Source organism: Stegodyphus dumicola, chromosome 1 (assembly GCF_044657685.1).
Source record: "Stegodyphus dumicola isolate Sdum_Otavi_A_Nest chromosome 1, ASM4465768v1".
NCBI lineage: Eukaryota > Metazoa > Arthropoda > Arachnida > Araneae > Eresidae > Stegodyphus > Stegodyphus dumicola.
Window position 1 is genome coordinate 26,883,022 of NC_140768.1, and position 14,735 is coordinate 26,897,756.

Genomic DNA, 14,735 nt, shown 5'->3' on the forward strand with positions numbered 1-14,735 from the left:
ATATTTGGAGATTGTCTTTTTCCCAATTACCATCGAATCAAAGAACTTGAATGGAAGTTCTTTGTTAGTACTCTGTTAACTGTAACTAGATTCCTCTTCATATGATACCTCCAAAGTGAATATTAGTGACTGGTTGTTTTATACCATGTAACAAAGCAGAAAAGTTGCACTAAATAATTGTTCTTCCGAAATATTTTGATATGGTATATAAGAGACTATATTGTGTCATGCAGTGGCCATTAATTATAGAACTTGAAAAGTTTTCCAATTCCAGTGGCAAGATCTAACACAATCGGAGCGATCTGAGCATATCGTTATGTGGTACTGCTCGAAGATTCAAAGTTGTTAATGTGTGGATCTTAAGTGTCGTCAGAAGGTTACATTTCAATGGTTATCAAATTGCACATATAAAATAGTTACCTTCTAGAGTTTTTTATAAATTCAGGTGCTCATTATCTCGTTTCTTTACTTTCACAGGAGAACATTCGCTGAAAAGTACATGCACCCCTTTGATAAATTAGCAATCGTCTCTGGAATTCCAGAGTCTATTTCATTTTATTTTCGAAATGGCTTTTCAATAGTCACATCAGTCACAAAACACAAAATAACCGTAAGGAAACAAATCTGAAGAGTAGGATGGATGGTTAAACACAAATATCGATATTTTGGCTAAATATCTCTGTACAATTATTGCTATTTAAGCTGGCGCATTAGCATCAAAAAGGAATTAACTAATCAGCTCGAACTCGCAAAAATCTTTTCCATAAGCTCTACAAAATCCTAAAATCAAAATTACTTTAACAGTTTTCTTATGGAAGCAAATTCATGACGAAAATTCCTTCGCTTTTGTAGAAATATTCCAACATTATCTTCAATTTTGACATTTGATAATGAAAATTTTTAAATGCTTGACTTGACTGGTAGGACTTGATTTGTTGATTTATGTTTGAGAATATCATGAATCATAACTATAATGTGTAGAGATATTGGGTATTTTGGAAAGACAATATGAAAAATATGCAGCGTCTTCGCCAGAAATCGAAACATGGACCTCTCAATTACGCGCAGAGCGTGCAGACCACCACACCACGAAGGCATGCAAAGAAGGTGGGAGAAATACCTTATATATACCCCTTTTAAAGGGCGACTAGGGTTTTAGGGAATCCAATCAAAAAATCCTGGGTGAGAAGAATCATCATCCAACACCCTTTTAGTTCGGGAGACACTGTACAGACATTAGGTATTTTGGAAAGCAGGCAAGATGAAAAATATGCAACGCCTTCTCCAGGAATCGAACCATGGACCTCTCAATTACGCGCAGAGCGTGCAGACCACTACACCACGAAGCCATGCCAAGAAGGCGGGAGAAATACCTTATATATACCCCTTTTAAAGGGCAACCGGGGTTTTAGGGGACCCAATAGAAAAATCCTGGGTGAGGAGAATCATCATCCAACACCCTTTTAGTTCGGGCGCCACTGTAAAGACATGTGTTGGATGTCCATTTTGGATAGCAGACAAGATATAAAATATGCAACGCTTTCTCCGGAAATCGAACCATGGACCTCTTAATTACGAGCTGAGAGTGCAGACCACCAAACCACGAAGGCATGCCAAGAAGGCGGAAAAAATATTTTATAAATGATTAATAAATTAATCAATGAAAAATAGTCAATAAAAAGCATAAAATACCAAAACATTAATTGATTGATCCATGGATTCATTATCAGACGACCTGAGCTCTAAATCAATTAATTGATGCTAGAATGTTGCGTTTACTGATATTGAAAATTAACAGTAGAAGCAAAATCCATTAGTAAACAAACAATACATTAAGTTTGAGTCCTACAATCCAAAAGCTGACATCAATTATAAGGTATATTTCCCACCTACTTGGCATGCCTTTGTGGTGTGGTGGTCTGCACGCTGAACGCGTAGTACATAGTTCCGCGGTTCGATTCGCGGCGAAGGCGTTGCTAATTTTTCACTTCTCCTGCTTCCGAAAAATCCCAATGTCTCTATTGTGGGGTCCGAACTGAAAGGGTGTTGGATGACGATTCTACCCATATAGGAATTGGCGATTGGGTTCCCCTAAAAAACACCAGTCGTCCTTTAAAATGGGGAGTATATAAGGTATTTCTCCCGCCTTCTTGGCATGCCTTCGTAGTGTGGTGGTCTGCACGCTGGACGGGTATTCCAGAGGTCCGCTGTTCGATTCCCGGCAAAGGCGTTTTTAATTTTTCACTTCATCTGCTTCCAAAAGATCCTAATCTCTCAACACAATGAGCTAGTATTCATGTGTTTAGCCAAACCTGTAGCATCGTTTCATGAAAGCTATGAAATTTCAATGAAGGTTAAGAAAGCAATTTTTAATTTGGGTATACTTAATTACATTATTTTAAAAATAAATTTTATAATACATTTATTAAAGGTTAAAATAAAATTGATTTCGTCTAAATCAAACATGAGCTATATCCAAACTACACCAGCAAAGGATCAAATTATGAAATCTCCAGCCAAACTTCTCTGTATCACCTCCTTTGCATTATCCGTATTTCCCACGCGCATAATCATAGTAACACGAGACGTTAAAATCTGTACTGGTAGGCTGGGATTAATTAATTTAACATGCAGATACTATTACCCTCTTAAATGTATACGCCTAAAATGCATGTTTTAAAGCTGGTGCTTGAAGTTTTAATTTCTTCAATCCTTATCAGTTCCTTAAAATTAGTACTCCACATTCAACAAGTGCATTGTTTTTCGCCTGTGAATCCAGAATGAATGCAACATTGGTTGCATTGAAAGTGAGATTAAGATATATTTTAGAGAATTTACTGTAATGAGAAGTGGCAACACACTGCACGGAATAAAATATTTAATTTATATTTAATGTAACAGATTTAATTGAAGTATTAAATTCAGGAGTATTTGAAAGATATTGAGCATCTTTAATTATCTACTTAATGATAATTAATATTTCAGATCAAGGTAGGTAGCGGAATTCTTTAATAGAAAGATAACTGCACTGATAAATTTTTTAAATTCGATTAAAGAGATACCAGAGAAGATTCAAAGATTTAAGAAAAGTTCCTGCTGTCGAACTAAATGCAATTAACAATAGAATACATATTTATATTAGTCTCCTTTTAGTGAATATTCGAAGACTTTGATTAATTTCATCATGATGTAGTAAACATAAAGTGTCATTGTAAATATATATTTAGTATATTATAAAGAGAATCTAATTTTCTAATCAGAAAATGTTTTTAATTAAAAATGATTTATTAAAAAATTAATCAATTTGAAATTTTAGAATCTTTTTTTTATGTGTGATAAGAAATATCTTCTGAATGATTGTCTAAATTTTTCACGATTTGCTCACAATCAATAAAATTTTATGAGTTCACAAGTTTCAATTTTCGCTCAACACTTATTTAAAAATGTTAATCTTAAAACCATTATTAGCCCAAAGGGGCATTATCCCAGAACGGCTAATGGTCTCGAAACAGTATTTTACGTGGAATTACTATAAACGGCTGTATCACTTTCCAAATTGTTGCTACCAAATATTAACGACAGTATTATGTTTAAAGAAAAATTAATAATGAAGAATCTGCATTAATGTATGTATGCTTCTCGCGCTGTGAAAGAACAACGATACCTAAAGTCATCAATTTTTTAATAACGTTGTCCTTTAGCCGAATATGGGAATATGGAAGCCCAAATCTTCAGTTTCGAATTTGGTTTGTTGTCTATTTCATATTTTTTAAACCTTAAAAGATCTTTGATTAAAAAACTCAACGATTTCAAACTGAGCAGTGGCAACACACTGCACGGAATAAAATATTTTTATCTCCAGTGCGCGTGACTGCTTATCGGGAATTCTAAAAATACGTTGTTTTCAATATTTTTAGCCCAAATACTCTCGAAACGTGTATCTGTCTTTGTAAATGAAAAAGCAAACACCCCTTTGGGCGTAATATAAAATCTGAAACCTTTCAGATAATTTTTTTTCAACAGCTTAACTAGTTTAATATTTTATAATAGTATTAAAGATTTTACACCTTCCCAATTTTATTAGACATCACTGCGACATGTTTCTTTGTTAAATAAATTCAATTACATTAATTTTATCAAGTATATACATTGCAATTGAAAACATTATAATATAACTTTGATAACATAAGCAATATAGTACAAAGTGTCCCATAAGTCTGCAAATATTTTAAAAATTCATAAAAATTGAAGGATTTGGCAAAATTGAACGCGGGTTCTAAAATGTTATTCTCATGAAGAGAGATCTTTTTTTGGTAAATTTAAAAAAAAAAAAAAAAAAAAAAAAAATAGTTACATTTTCCTCGATAGAGGGCGCTAAAGAACAAATAGCACATTTTAAGGAAAACTATATTTATTTGTAGGATGATATATTATTCCGATGATTTTTATTTTTCAAGTGATTGGGTCGAAATCTTAACATCCAAACAATCCTAGAATAGATCGTACAATTATAGAATATTTCATTTCAATCGTTGGCTTCTTCACCGAAATGACAGTTTTGCCAATTTCTTCGAAATCCAAATCAGAATTAGATAATTTCTAAAGGTTTCTTCATGTATTCAGGTCCTGTCCACCTACTACTACAATCTATTACTTCTACTAATCTTATTACATTTGGCGACTTTGTTGGACGAAAGATTTGAGGAAAATCATTTGGTAAGCGAAAGCTAAAATTTTAAGGAAGTACCGTCACTGGTAACATTCTAAGAAAGTCAGAATTATGTCAAAACTTTACGGAAATTCCCTTTTTTGTCGAAATCTAAGCGAAAAATGATAATAGAATGAATCGGTAAGAAAGATTATAAGGTATTTATCTCGTCTTCTTGGCATGCTTTCATGGTGTGGTGGTTTGCACGCTGGGCGCGTATTCCAGAGGTCCGCGGTTCGATTCCCGGCGAAGGCGTTGCTAATTTTTCCCTTCTCCTGCTTCCAAAAAATATATCTAATGTCTCTGCAAGGGTAGGGATGATTTTGTGGAAGTCGTTTTAAAGGAGACTTGCTCGTAGCTCGACCATAAGAAAAATAGAAAAATTACAAAAACTTTCACGAAAATAACCTGTTTGCCTAAATTTGAACCTAGGTCGAACTACTATGGTTAAGCAGTGTTACCATTCGACCAGACGACAGCAGAAATATCAAGAGAAGAATACTGAGTCAACTGAAATGAGTATTTAGCAGGGTATTCGGAGTCAATATTCAGTCAGAGTGCATGAATGATTAGAATTTACATGAATACTTAGAAGTGCCGATTTTAAGAAGGTTTTTCGGTGGTATCTTTAGTAGAGAGTGTTCCAATTCTTTCTATTTATCTTCAATGTTATAAACAATTATTAATTGATAAAATAAAATAATAAAAATAATAAGCTTTGCAATAAAAAGTAAGTTTAGCTCTTAAAGGTTTTGCTTATTAAGTAGATAGTATTCTTGTACTGTTTGGTTATTAGCATTTTATAATTTTATAAGGTATTTTCCCGTCTTCTTAGTATCCCCCGGGGGTCGACGTAGAGTACTCTGCGAAGTACTGGCTAGGATCTGTACCTAGGCAGTCTCGGCCACGGGGGTATAAAATTTATGAACTTGGCGATTCCCCATCCTGTGTAGAGCTGGCAGGTAGCCTCAATCAACGGCCAGTTATCGCTCCAAGTTGTCATCACCCACCCCACCGTGGTCTCTGTCCAGCCGAGACGGTGGTCTTGACTGGTCCGTGTTTAGCGGTGGGTCGACTGAACGTTGAGCGTTCAGCAGAGGGAGCTTATAAATTTGTTGGTGTCTCGGGGATGTGGGACCCCGGGCCCAGCAGGTGTGTAAAATGTCATCTTTTGCGTGACAATTTCTGGTGCTTTGTGCCAGTCCCCGAAGGTTCTTAATTGAACGGGGGGTGGTATAAAGATTAGATAGTCTTCTTAGTATGCCTTCGTAGTGCAGTGGTCAGCACGTTTAGTTCGTATTCGAGAGGCTCATGGTTCGAGTCCCGGCGAAGGCGTTGCTCATTTTTCAGCTCTCCTGCTTCGAAAAAAAAAAAAAAAAAAAAAAAAAAAAAAAAACTAATGACTCTACAAGTTTAATACTTAGTTTAGGTGTTAAATGCAATTACCCTTTCAGGTAATAGAGAAAAATTTCGCAATGAAATGTAAGATCGGAATGTGTTAGTTTAATAATAAAAATAAATGTTTACTAATAAGAATCAGACACAATACTTATAATTTATTCGTAGATTAATTTAATACATGTTTATTAAGCATGATATTGAGCAACATTAACATGACTTTGAAATAAACAGGAACCTTATTTTTGAACACATTTTGAATAAATAAACATGAACATCAACATTATTTAAAACAAACAAAGACTTAAGCATACACTTGTTATGAGACATGGAAACATAGCATTTAAGGTTTTGTGGTGGAAAAAGAAATTTAACAAAACGCACGAAAAATTTAAATTTTAAAACTGAAGGCCCAATTTATGGAAATATAAAGGTCAGAATATTATATTTAGAAACATCAAAATAGTACATAAAGGAAAAAGCATTAGAAACTGGCACAAAAGTAAAGCAGTATTATTTGTCGCACGCCACAGTAGTAGCAAAATATCATTGTACATATCTTCTTGCTAAATTGTATGTATAAATATTGTGAGGAAACAGAGTTTGTCCTACAATCCGTAAGTTCACATCCATGAAATAACAAAATCAATTAAAATTGATTATTTCTTTCGGTATCTTCGAGTTATTTATGGGGGTGTTTTTAATAATTCAAAAATATACAGAATAAAACGTTCTTTCTCTTTCATTTCCTTTATATCTTCAAAATTTTTGTTCAGACGTAGCATAGTCCTGCAAATAGAAAAAAGGATATCATTTTTTAGTAGAATAACATAAAATGGTGTAAATATCGAGCAGTAATTAAGTAATACACATACCGATTAAAAATGAGAATAATTTCCAGTAAAAATTTAGTTATACCTTTCTAGCTATTTATACCAGATTTAGTTATGCTTGAAGATATAGTTTAATTAAAAAGTTCGCTGCCTAATGAAATTTTCAAAAACAGTTCAACCAAGCCAACAAATTTTAATTAATTAATTGTAAAACAAAAATACAAAACATGTGCTTATGGGAAAGATATTGAATTTACATAATTTTAATTGCTGTATTAATTATACGAGTTATATCGTAGTCGAGTTTTGCGATAAAATGGTTTATGATAGAACCAAAAACTATTCGTAACAAGTATATTCGTAGTTGGCGGTTGCTTATAACAAAGATTGATTATTTTTACAACAATTATTGTAACAAAGATTAAAGTTGCTTGATTGTTTTTACAGTTCCTATGTTATTTATTTTATAATTACTTATTATATTAATTTTAATAAATCTCTTGAATTGCGCCCAATTGTTGTGTTTTTTCCTAATCCCCAAAGCCAGAGCTACCGCCTAAACACAAACTTCAACCTACGAGGCAACTCGTAGTTGGCAGCGAAAGTGTTAATAGAATAATTAATGCATGCAAATTCTACAAGTAATTCAACATCTCATTGAGATTTCCAATTTCCTAAGATCCTAAGAAGATACTTTAGAATAACCAGCTGCCATCGAATTGCACAAAGAGGAAGGTAAATTTTCAGGAATGATCCCTCCTTATTGCTGATTTATAGGGATATTTTACCTTACAGCCCAATATGCTCCAAAGTGTTTTCTGTAGTAATAAACAAGATGTTCCATCAAGACCGCTTACACTCTGCACAGCAAAATTCCTCTCTTAGAATACATAAAAAATATCCAAAGAACTGCACCTGTACGAGTCATAGTTTTCGAGACAAATGTGAAAGAAATGTATAACGTCACATCCTGTTTAAGGAAGAGAAAAGCTTTATTGGGAACATGAATATTGGTCTTTGGTTATGTGTTCATAAGAAGATGGACGAAATGCCCACCACGTATATCGAAGCGTACATGCACACGCCATAGAATGGCTACTGGACACATTGCAGCAGGGAGGTGTCCACCAAAGTACACGTAGCATACTAGCGTGCAGCACGCAGCTACAGTAACTAGGTCTCGATAAATAATTCAAATCTGAAGGAATTGATTTATCGAGACCTAGTTACTACAGAATAAGTCACTTTCTGTAGTAACTAGGTCTCGATAAATCAATTCCTTCAGATGGCCGCAAATCTCTTAAATTAATTTCGGTCTTAAATTAGATAAAATTCAATGTTTTAAAATGAGTATATATACTGCTGTGGCTACTGTGGAATACATGAAATAGGACAATATACTATTTAGGCTATTGGCTGATTAGACAATCTCATGTTTTTTTCATATAATATACTCAATATATATTGGTGGACAAATTTAAGAGATGGAACATTTTTTCCCAAATACCTCGAGAAATACTGAGTAGAAAGAAATGAAATTAGGTACGAATGTATTTTATTATATAACAATATAGTGAATTCATTAGCATGAGTTATGACCAATGTGGTCCAAACTTGAGGTTATAAGATGGCAGTAAAAATGTGGCTAGTATGGTGTGTGGTTACTTCTGATAGACATACAGCATACACAACGAGTACCCATGCTGTTAACAACAGAGCTCAGGAGTGCCTGTGGAAGATCACACCCGCTACTCCTAAAGAGCAGTTTTTAACTCCTGAATGGTTCTGGGTGGGGGTTGGCGTATTGCAATAGCCCTCCCAAGAGAATCACGAGCATGTTCAATAGGATTAAGGTTAGGAGATTTGGCTAGCCAATTCTTTCGTTGAATATCCTCGCTTTTCATATAGTCATCAACCAGGTGGGCCTTATGTGATATTGCATTGTCGTCCATAAAAATGAACTCAGGATCAGCAAAACTCGTGAAAAGTTGCATATAGGGCATTAGGATCTCCTTTGGGCATTCACGGAATCTGTATCAAACACATGAAGCGGTGTGTGGTTATCTTGCCTGATCCCTATCCGGACAATCACACCTTCACAACCAATAGTATCGGGTCTCAGATCAGGCTGTAGACTGAATCTGTATTCATCCGTGAAAAGAACATTAGCCCTTTGAAGCTGTATCTAGTGATGGTGTTGTATGCACCATTGTTAATGCTCTCTTTTGTGGGAGTGAGTGAGTGGAATGCAAATAGTGGGCTTTTTGGCATACAGTCCTGTCACATGGAGCCTTCTGGCAACTGTCTTCCTTCAAATTGATGTTCCTGTGGTAGTGGCGAGGTCACGAGACAATTGTGTTGTTATAGATGTCCTCTGGTGCTTGGCTTAAAGTACCAAATACCGGTCATGATTGGTCGTTTGGGTCTCGGGCGACCTTGTCCTAGTCTTCTGGACACTGTTTCGCTGTTTTTAATCTGATTCCACAAATTTGTGTTACATCCAGCTCTCTTTCAACCTAAGCTCTAAGCTTGGAATCGCCCTACCTCAAGCCTATCCACGATTCTATATCTCATAGCTTCGTCTAAGCGATGATGTGTCCTCATTTCATACAGAAAAACAGCAAAAAAAAAATGATAGATTATTCAAGAAAGGTAATTTTTTCCCAATGGCGGGCGCTTGCCTATGCCAAGGCATCGGCCACTCCTAAGGCCAGATGTGGTGGTCTCTTTATTATGGAGCACCTAGTATATATCTCTCTTTATTATAGCCACCTAATATGTGAGCCATCATCATTGCCTCCTATGGAGACACAGACACTATTTGCATCCATGCCTTCTCCGGGATTAGAACTCGGGCGCTTCGGTATAGCAGTCAGGCTCTTCTAACCACTATACCGTCTGGGTGGCTCAAGATAGACAATAAAAATTACTACTCTAAATTACTAGAGCGAAATGAGCTGAGCAGCTGGACTTTATGCAGATCTTTATACGTCCTTCTGGCGCAGCGACGCTCACAGGAATACGTAAGTAATCGAAACGACACCAGTGCCACAGTGACTCTATATGGCAACCAAATGTTCAGGTTTTGTGTGATATTTTAGGAGAAATATTAGGAAATGTTTTTCATCTCGTAATTTTGTCCACCAGTGTAGTTAACGCTTAAAGCCTCCAGTTAAGCTTAAGTGCCTTTTCAAATAAGAGTTGCACTCTTTTGTAATCATTTATCAAATTCGCTTTGCATCATTTCCTTTTCCTAAAAGTAAGAACCTTATTAATTTTTTTTTTCATTAGGGTAAACTAGGTATTAATATATAAAGGTCTCTCGTGAAAGCGAAGTAAAGTAAAGCAAATTTCTGCAAGGCGAGAAGAACATCTGCATCTCTAAAAAGAAACCTGCAGGAATTATTCTACTTTATTACTTGGCATTTCGAACGTTATAGGCTGCTATTTTGAAAAATATTATCAGTCATTCAGACTCTATTAGAGCACCAAGACAGTAATCGCTTCGTCTGAAATGTATGACGAAGACTGATAAAGATTTTAAATAAAATTGGTGCATTTAAGCTTTTATTTAACAAAAGGCACAGCTTGTACGTACAATCATAACTCCTCACGTGAGAGTATTAAAATAATATTGAATTTACAACTTAAAAAGAAATAGTTCTTGAAGTTTATGCGTATTTGGCCTAATTAAGGTAGCTCAAATCTTAATGGCGCGTTCAAATGGCTAAATCCAGAACTAACTGGCAAAGATGGGCGACAGGAAGTAAACCTGCGAGCGTCGCTGCCAAATACTCTAATTAAAGCATTCAAAACCTTCTTTTCAAATACTTTTAACTATTTTGCTTTCTGCTATGGAAAGGAAAAATGATAATGTGGATCTAAATCACAAAAGCTGGTGTATTGACATAAAATGCATTACAGGGTTTTGGCGAATATCTTTGACTGCAAATCCTAAATTATGTTTCTTAAGTATGTAAAGTCTGATATTCTTAGGAGGCGTAAATTGCAGACTTTAAAAAGACTGCAGGAGAATTATCTTCGAGTCTTGCGATTACAGAAACAAAAGTCAGAAGAAGTGTGTGTAAGACCATTTTACTTAAACACAAGAAGTAACAATTACCCATTTACATAAGCTAACACTTCTGGCTTAACTTAAATACGTAATGTTGAAATAACCTCAAATGTAACAGATTAGCCTAACGGCTCACAGGATAATGCAACGCGCAGGAAAAGCTCTAGTTTGTAGTAAACCGGCGAGACAAGCACAATGGCTAGAAGCAGTCAACGCCACAGAATGAAATCGCTAATAAGTCACAGTACCATGTGGCCTCAAATATGCAGAATGCGCTTTAAAATTAAGTTGCGAAACCTTCGCTTAAATAGTACTTCTTTCTCGGTCAATATGAATAAAGGCTTGCCATCTCAATAACACTCTGGCATGAAAAGCGTGCGTGAAAAGAGAGTCATAGAAAAGCAATTGAACTTAAAATAACCTATTAATTAAAAATAAATAGATAAATCTTCATAAGTGAAATAATTTTGAAAATTACCGAAAATAATTGATTTTCTAATCAACATGTTAGGATAATACTGAATTCCAATTTCTCTGTAATTTTGCTTTCATTTTGAATCTACAAGTCTAGGGATTTCGATTTCAGTATTTGTTTTGCAATATTCGATTCATTTTGTCTGCCGAGACGGCAAATAATATCACATAACATTACCTCGAATATGCTAAAATATAAGATTATATGCTTTAGCAACATAAGATGTACTTTGCTTATAAATAACAAATGCTTTGAAAGTCCCATATTATGCTTTGTGGTCTTATATGAATGTAATCATGCTTGCATATAGATTAAACATTAGCACTCTGCTCTGGTACTTCATCTGCCAAATTACCGCAGCTTTTGGCGAGAAGTTGGATAATGAATTGAGCACTAGTTTTATAAGCGAGCTCAAAAAGGAAAATATTCTAGTGGATTTCTTAAGTTTAAGGGAAGTTTTATATACATAAGCCTTCAGAAAAGTAACGTAGCGTAAATAAATATTATTTTGTGCATTTTTCGTAATTTAATTCCATCCTATTAAAGAATTAAAATTATATGCATAAATATGGTGTTGGTGCTGGTGTATTTAATTATGGCAAAGCACACTAAGGCTATCTGCCTAAAGGGAGGGATGCCTTCGTGGAGGACTTTCTAAGGGGAACTGGCTCGCTTAGGCTGCTATCACACGTCGGTTTGCTTCGGAAGAACAACTGTTTGGAACAATTTTTCTGCTTTGTCATGACAGCCAATCAAGATAGATCGCTTTGGATTAACGCAGGGGAGACTGGTTCCCCACTACAAACAAGCTGATAGCAATCGAAGCTGATAGCTGATTGGTTGAAAACGAACAACCTGCAATTTTTTTGGAAAGGATGGAAAATGTCGCGCGTCTTTCTTTCAATAGTAAACCAGGCAGAAAAATTGTCCGAAACAGTTGTTCGTGTGAAACAAACGCCATGTGATATGGGCCTTACACGTTACACATATGAAAAACCACGAAAACACCCATGCAGCCAGCCCGTTCGCGGGATTCGAACCTCAGACCGAATTACCAGTGTTCAGCGACTTTACCGCTCGGCCGCTGTATGCATAAATATGAAAATTTTAAATATAGAAACCTACAAAATGATTTCTTAATATTAATAACAAACAAAACTGAAGCATACGAATTTAAAATTTAAGTTTAAGAAAAATAAAATTTTAGACTGACATTTATTCCATGAAAAATTTGAATAATCTCAGAAATATTAACTATTCTTAAAAAAATTAAAATTATATCTAAAATATAAAAACAAAAATATCTGAAGGTTTCCAGCTTTTATATTACGACCAAAATGGCTTTTTTTAATGTTTTGTGTGTTACCTTTATTTATTAAATACAATGTTCTTCACATTTTAACCATGAAACGCAATGAAACAGCAGTATGGCAAAAAACTTCCCATACAGTATTGCTGTGGCTTGCTTTGAAATCGTTAAGTTTCTTAATCAAAAACTCATAAATGCTTTACAAAACATGAAATAGATAATAAAACAAATTCCAAATTTGGGCTTCCAGATGCCCATATTTGGGTGGAAGATTACGTTATTCAAAATTTGATGGCTTTAGGTACCGTTGCTTGTTGAGATTCTTCACTATTATTTAATTTCTTTTAATAATAATATAGAGCAATAATATATAGTATTTGGTGGCAACAATTTGAATAGTGAAATGCCACAAAATGCTAAACGAAATTAATAGCCGTTCTGGGCTAGCGCCGTTTGAGCTAATAAATTTTGTATTATATATTAGATAATATGACAAGAAAAAATATCTCTCTTTAAATGCATACAACATGTAGCAGAATAATTTTGCCCATTGAAGAAAAGAAATTTATTCCGATCTCTCCTAAAATACAAGATCTACAGCTCAAAAATTATTAATAATAATTTTGAATTCAAATTTCTGAGAATTGATATCCTTATCCTAGTCCTCTCAAATGCTTCCCACTCATACGTTGAACACAACAAACATCATAACCAATCAAGTTGAAAGAAATCATTAGATATATAATACCATTTTAGAAACTTCTGAGGAAAGTCTGAGGAAAATTCTCTTTGGCAAAATATGTAGCATTGTTTCAAGCGGTGGTAAGTTAGAAGATCAGCTAGTCAATGTTATTTTTTTTAATGTGGTTAAAATAGTACATGCATAGTTAGAATATTACAGATTTTAGAGATCCATAAATATGAATTATATATTTACCGTAAACATAGCACTAATTTCGTAAATTTTAATCACATAATGCCATTTTTCGAAATGGCATTCTTGGAATCTAGAGTTCTGTGGAATTTAATTAAGTGTTCTGAGAAATACAAATTAAAAAAAAAAAAATAAAAATCCAACAGTTCAGTTTACATTTCACGAATAAGAGATAATTTTGACAGATGAACAGATAATATACGAATATTTGACGAACATAAACCGTGTTGGTGTGGCAAATACCGTGTTGAATATGTGACAAATACCTTGTAGTTTACCGTGATAAATTAATGACAGCTATAAACTTACCAATAGATAGAAGGTTTATTTAAAACTGATTTCAATTAAATTGTTACCAGGGGATTAAAAGTGTTTCTAAGCTCAAGAGTTATTTTTTGATCAGAAAGAAAAAAATAATTCTTAGTTGCTTCAGCTATAAAACTGAGGAGGAATTGTAAAGTGTTCTTGCTCGGAATGTTTTTAGTTTTTTTTTCTTTCGTTCTTTATTTATGGCCATGAATGACATGTTTATCTTTCTTTTATTTTTAAACCTCTACGCAAAAATTAATTACAGGTTTTATTTTCAGTAAAAGGGCATTAAAGAGAAAAATCAGATTGCTTTCTAGTTCAATTAAAATGGTATATAAACACGCACTGGATCAATATGTGAATAATAAAGGAATTAGGCAATGGCAGTGCTGTAAATTTAACCTTATAGTCATTTCATGGCACAAAATGGAAAGTAGTAAGTGTACTATTAGCTTGACAAGCTTAACGAAGTTTTTAAATTACCTGCAAAATTTTGATGTTAATGGAAATATTAATAGAATGTTGCCAAATTATAAGCTCAAACATTAGTAAGTAAATATCGACGCATATTTAGCTTAGTAAAATTAGAAATTAATTATTTTAAGATACATTTCTCCATGTATTAAGATTCAGCTTAAGAATAGAGTTACACTTTCTGAGAACACTGCCAAATAAATCTTGTTCATGATTAAGC

The 14,735-nt window shown here is 34.1% G+C and overlaps 1 protein-coding gene across 1 annotated transcript in view; it reads right to left on the reverse strand.

The window, feature by feature from the left end:
- Positions 1 to 6,251: 6,251 nt before the first annotated feature.
- LOC118191032 (uncharacterized) overlaps positions 6,252 to 14,735 on the reverse strand; it is a 124,348-nt gene continuing 115,864 nt past the window's right edge. Inside the window, exon 3 of the mRNA XM_035361819.2 lies at positions 6,252 to 6,895. Within this exon, the coding sequence (XP_035217710.1) occupies positions 6,866 to 6,895 (30 nt within the window). The 3' untranslated portion in view covers positions 6,252 to 6,865. The remainder of the gene's footprint in view (positions 6,896 to 14,735) is intronic.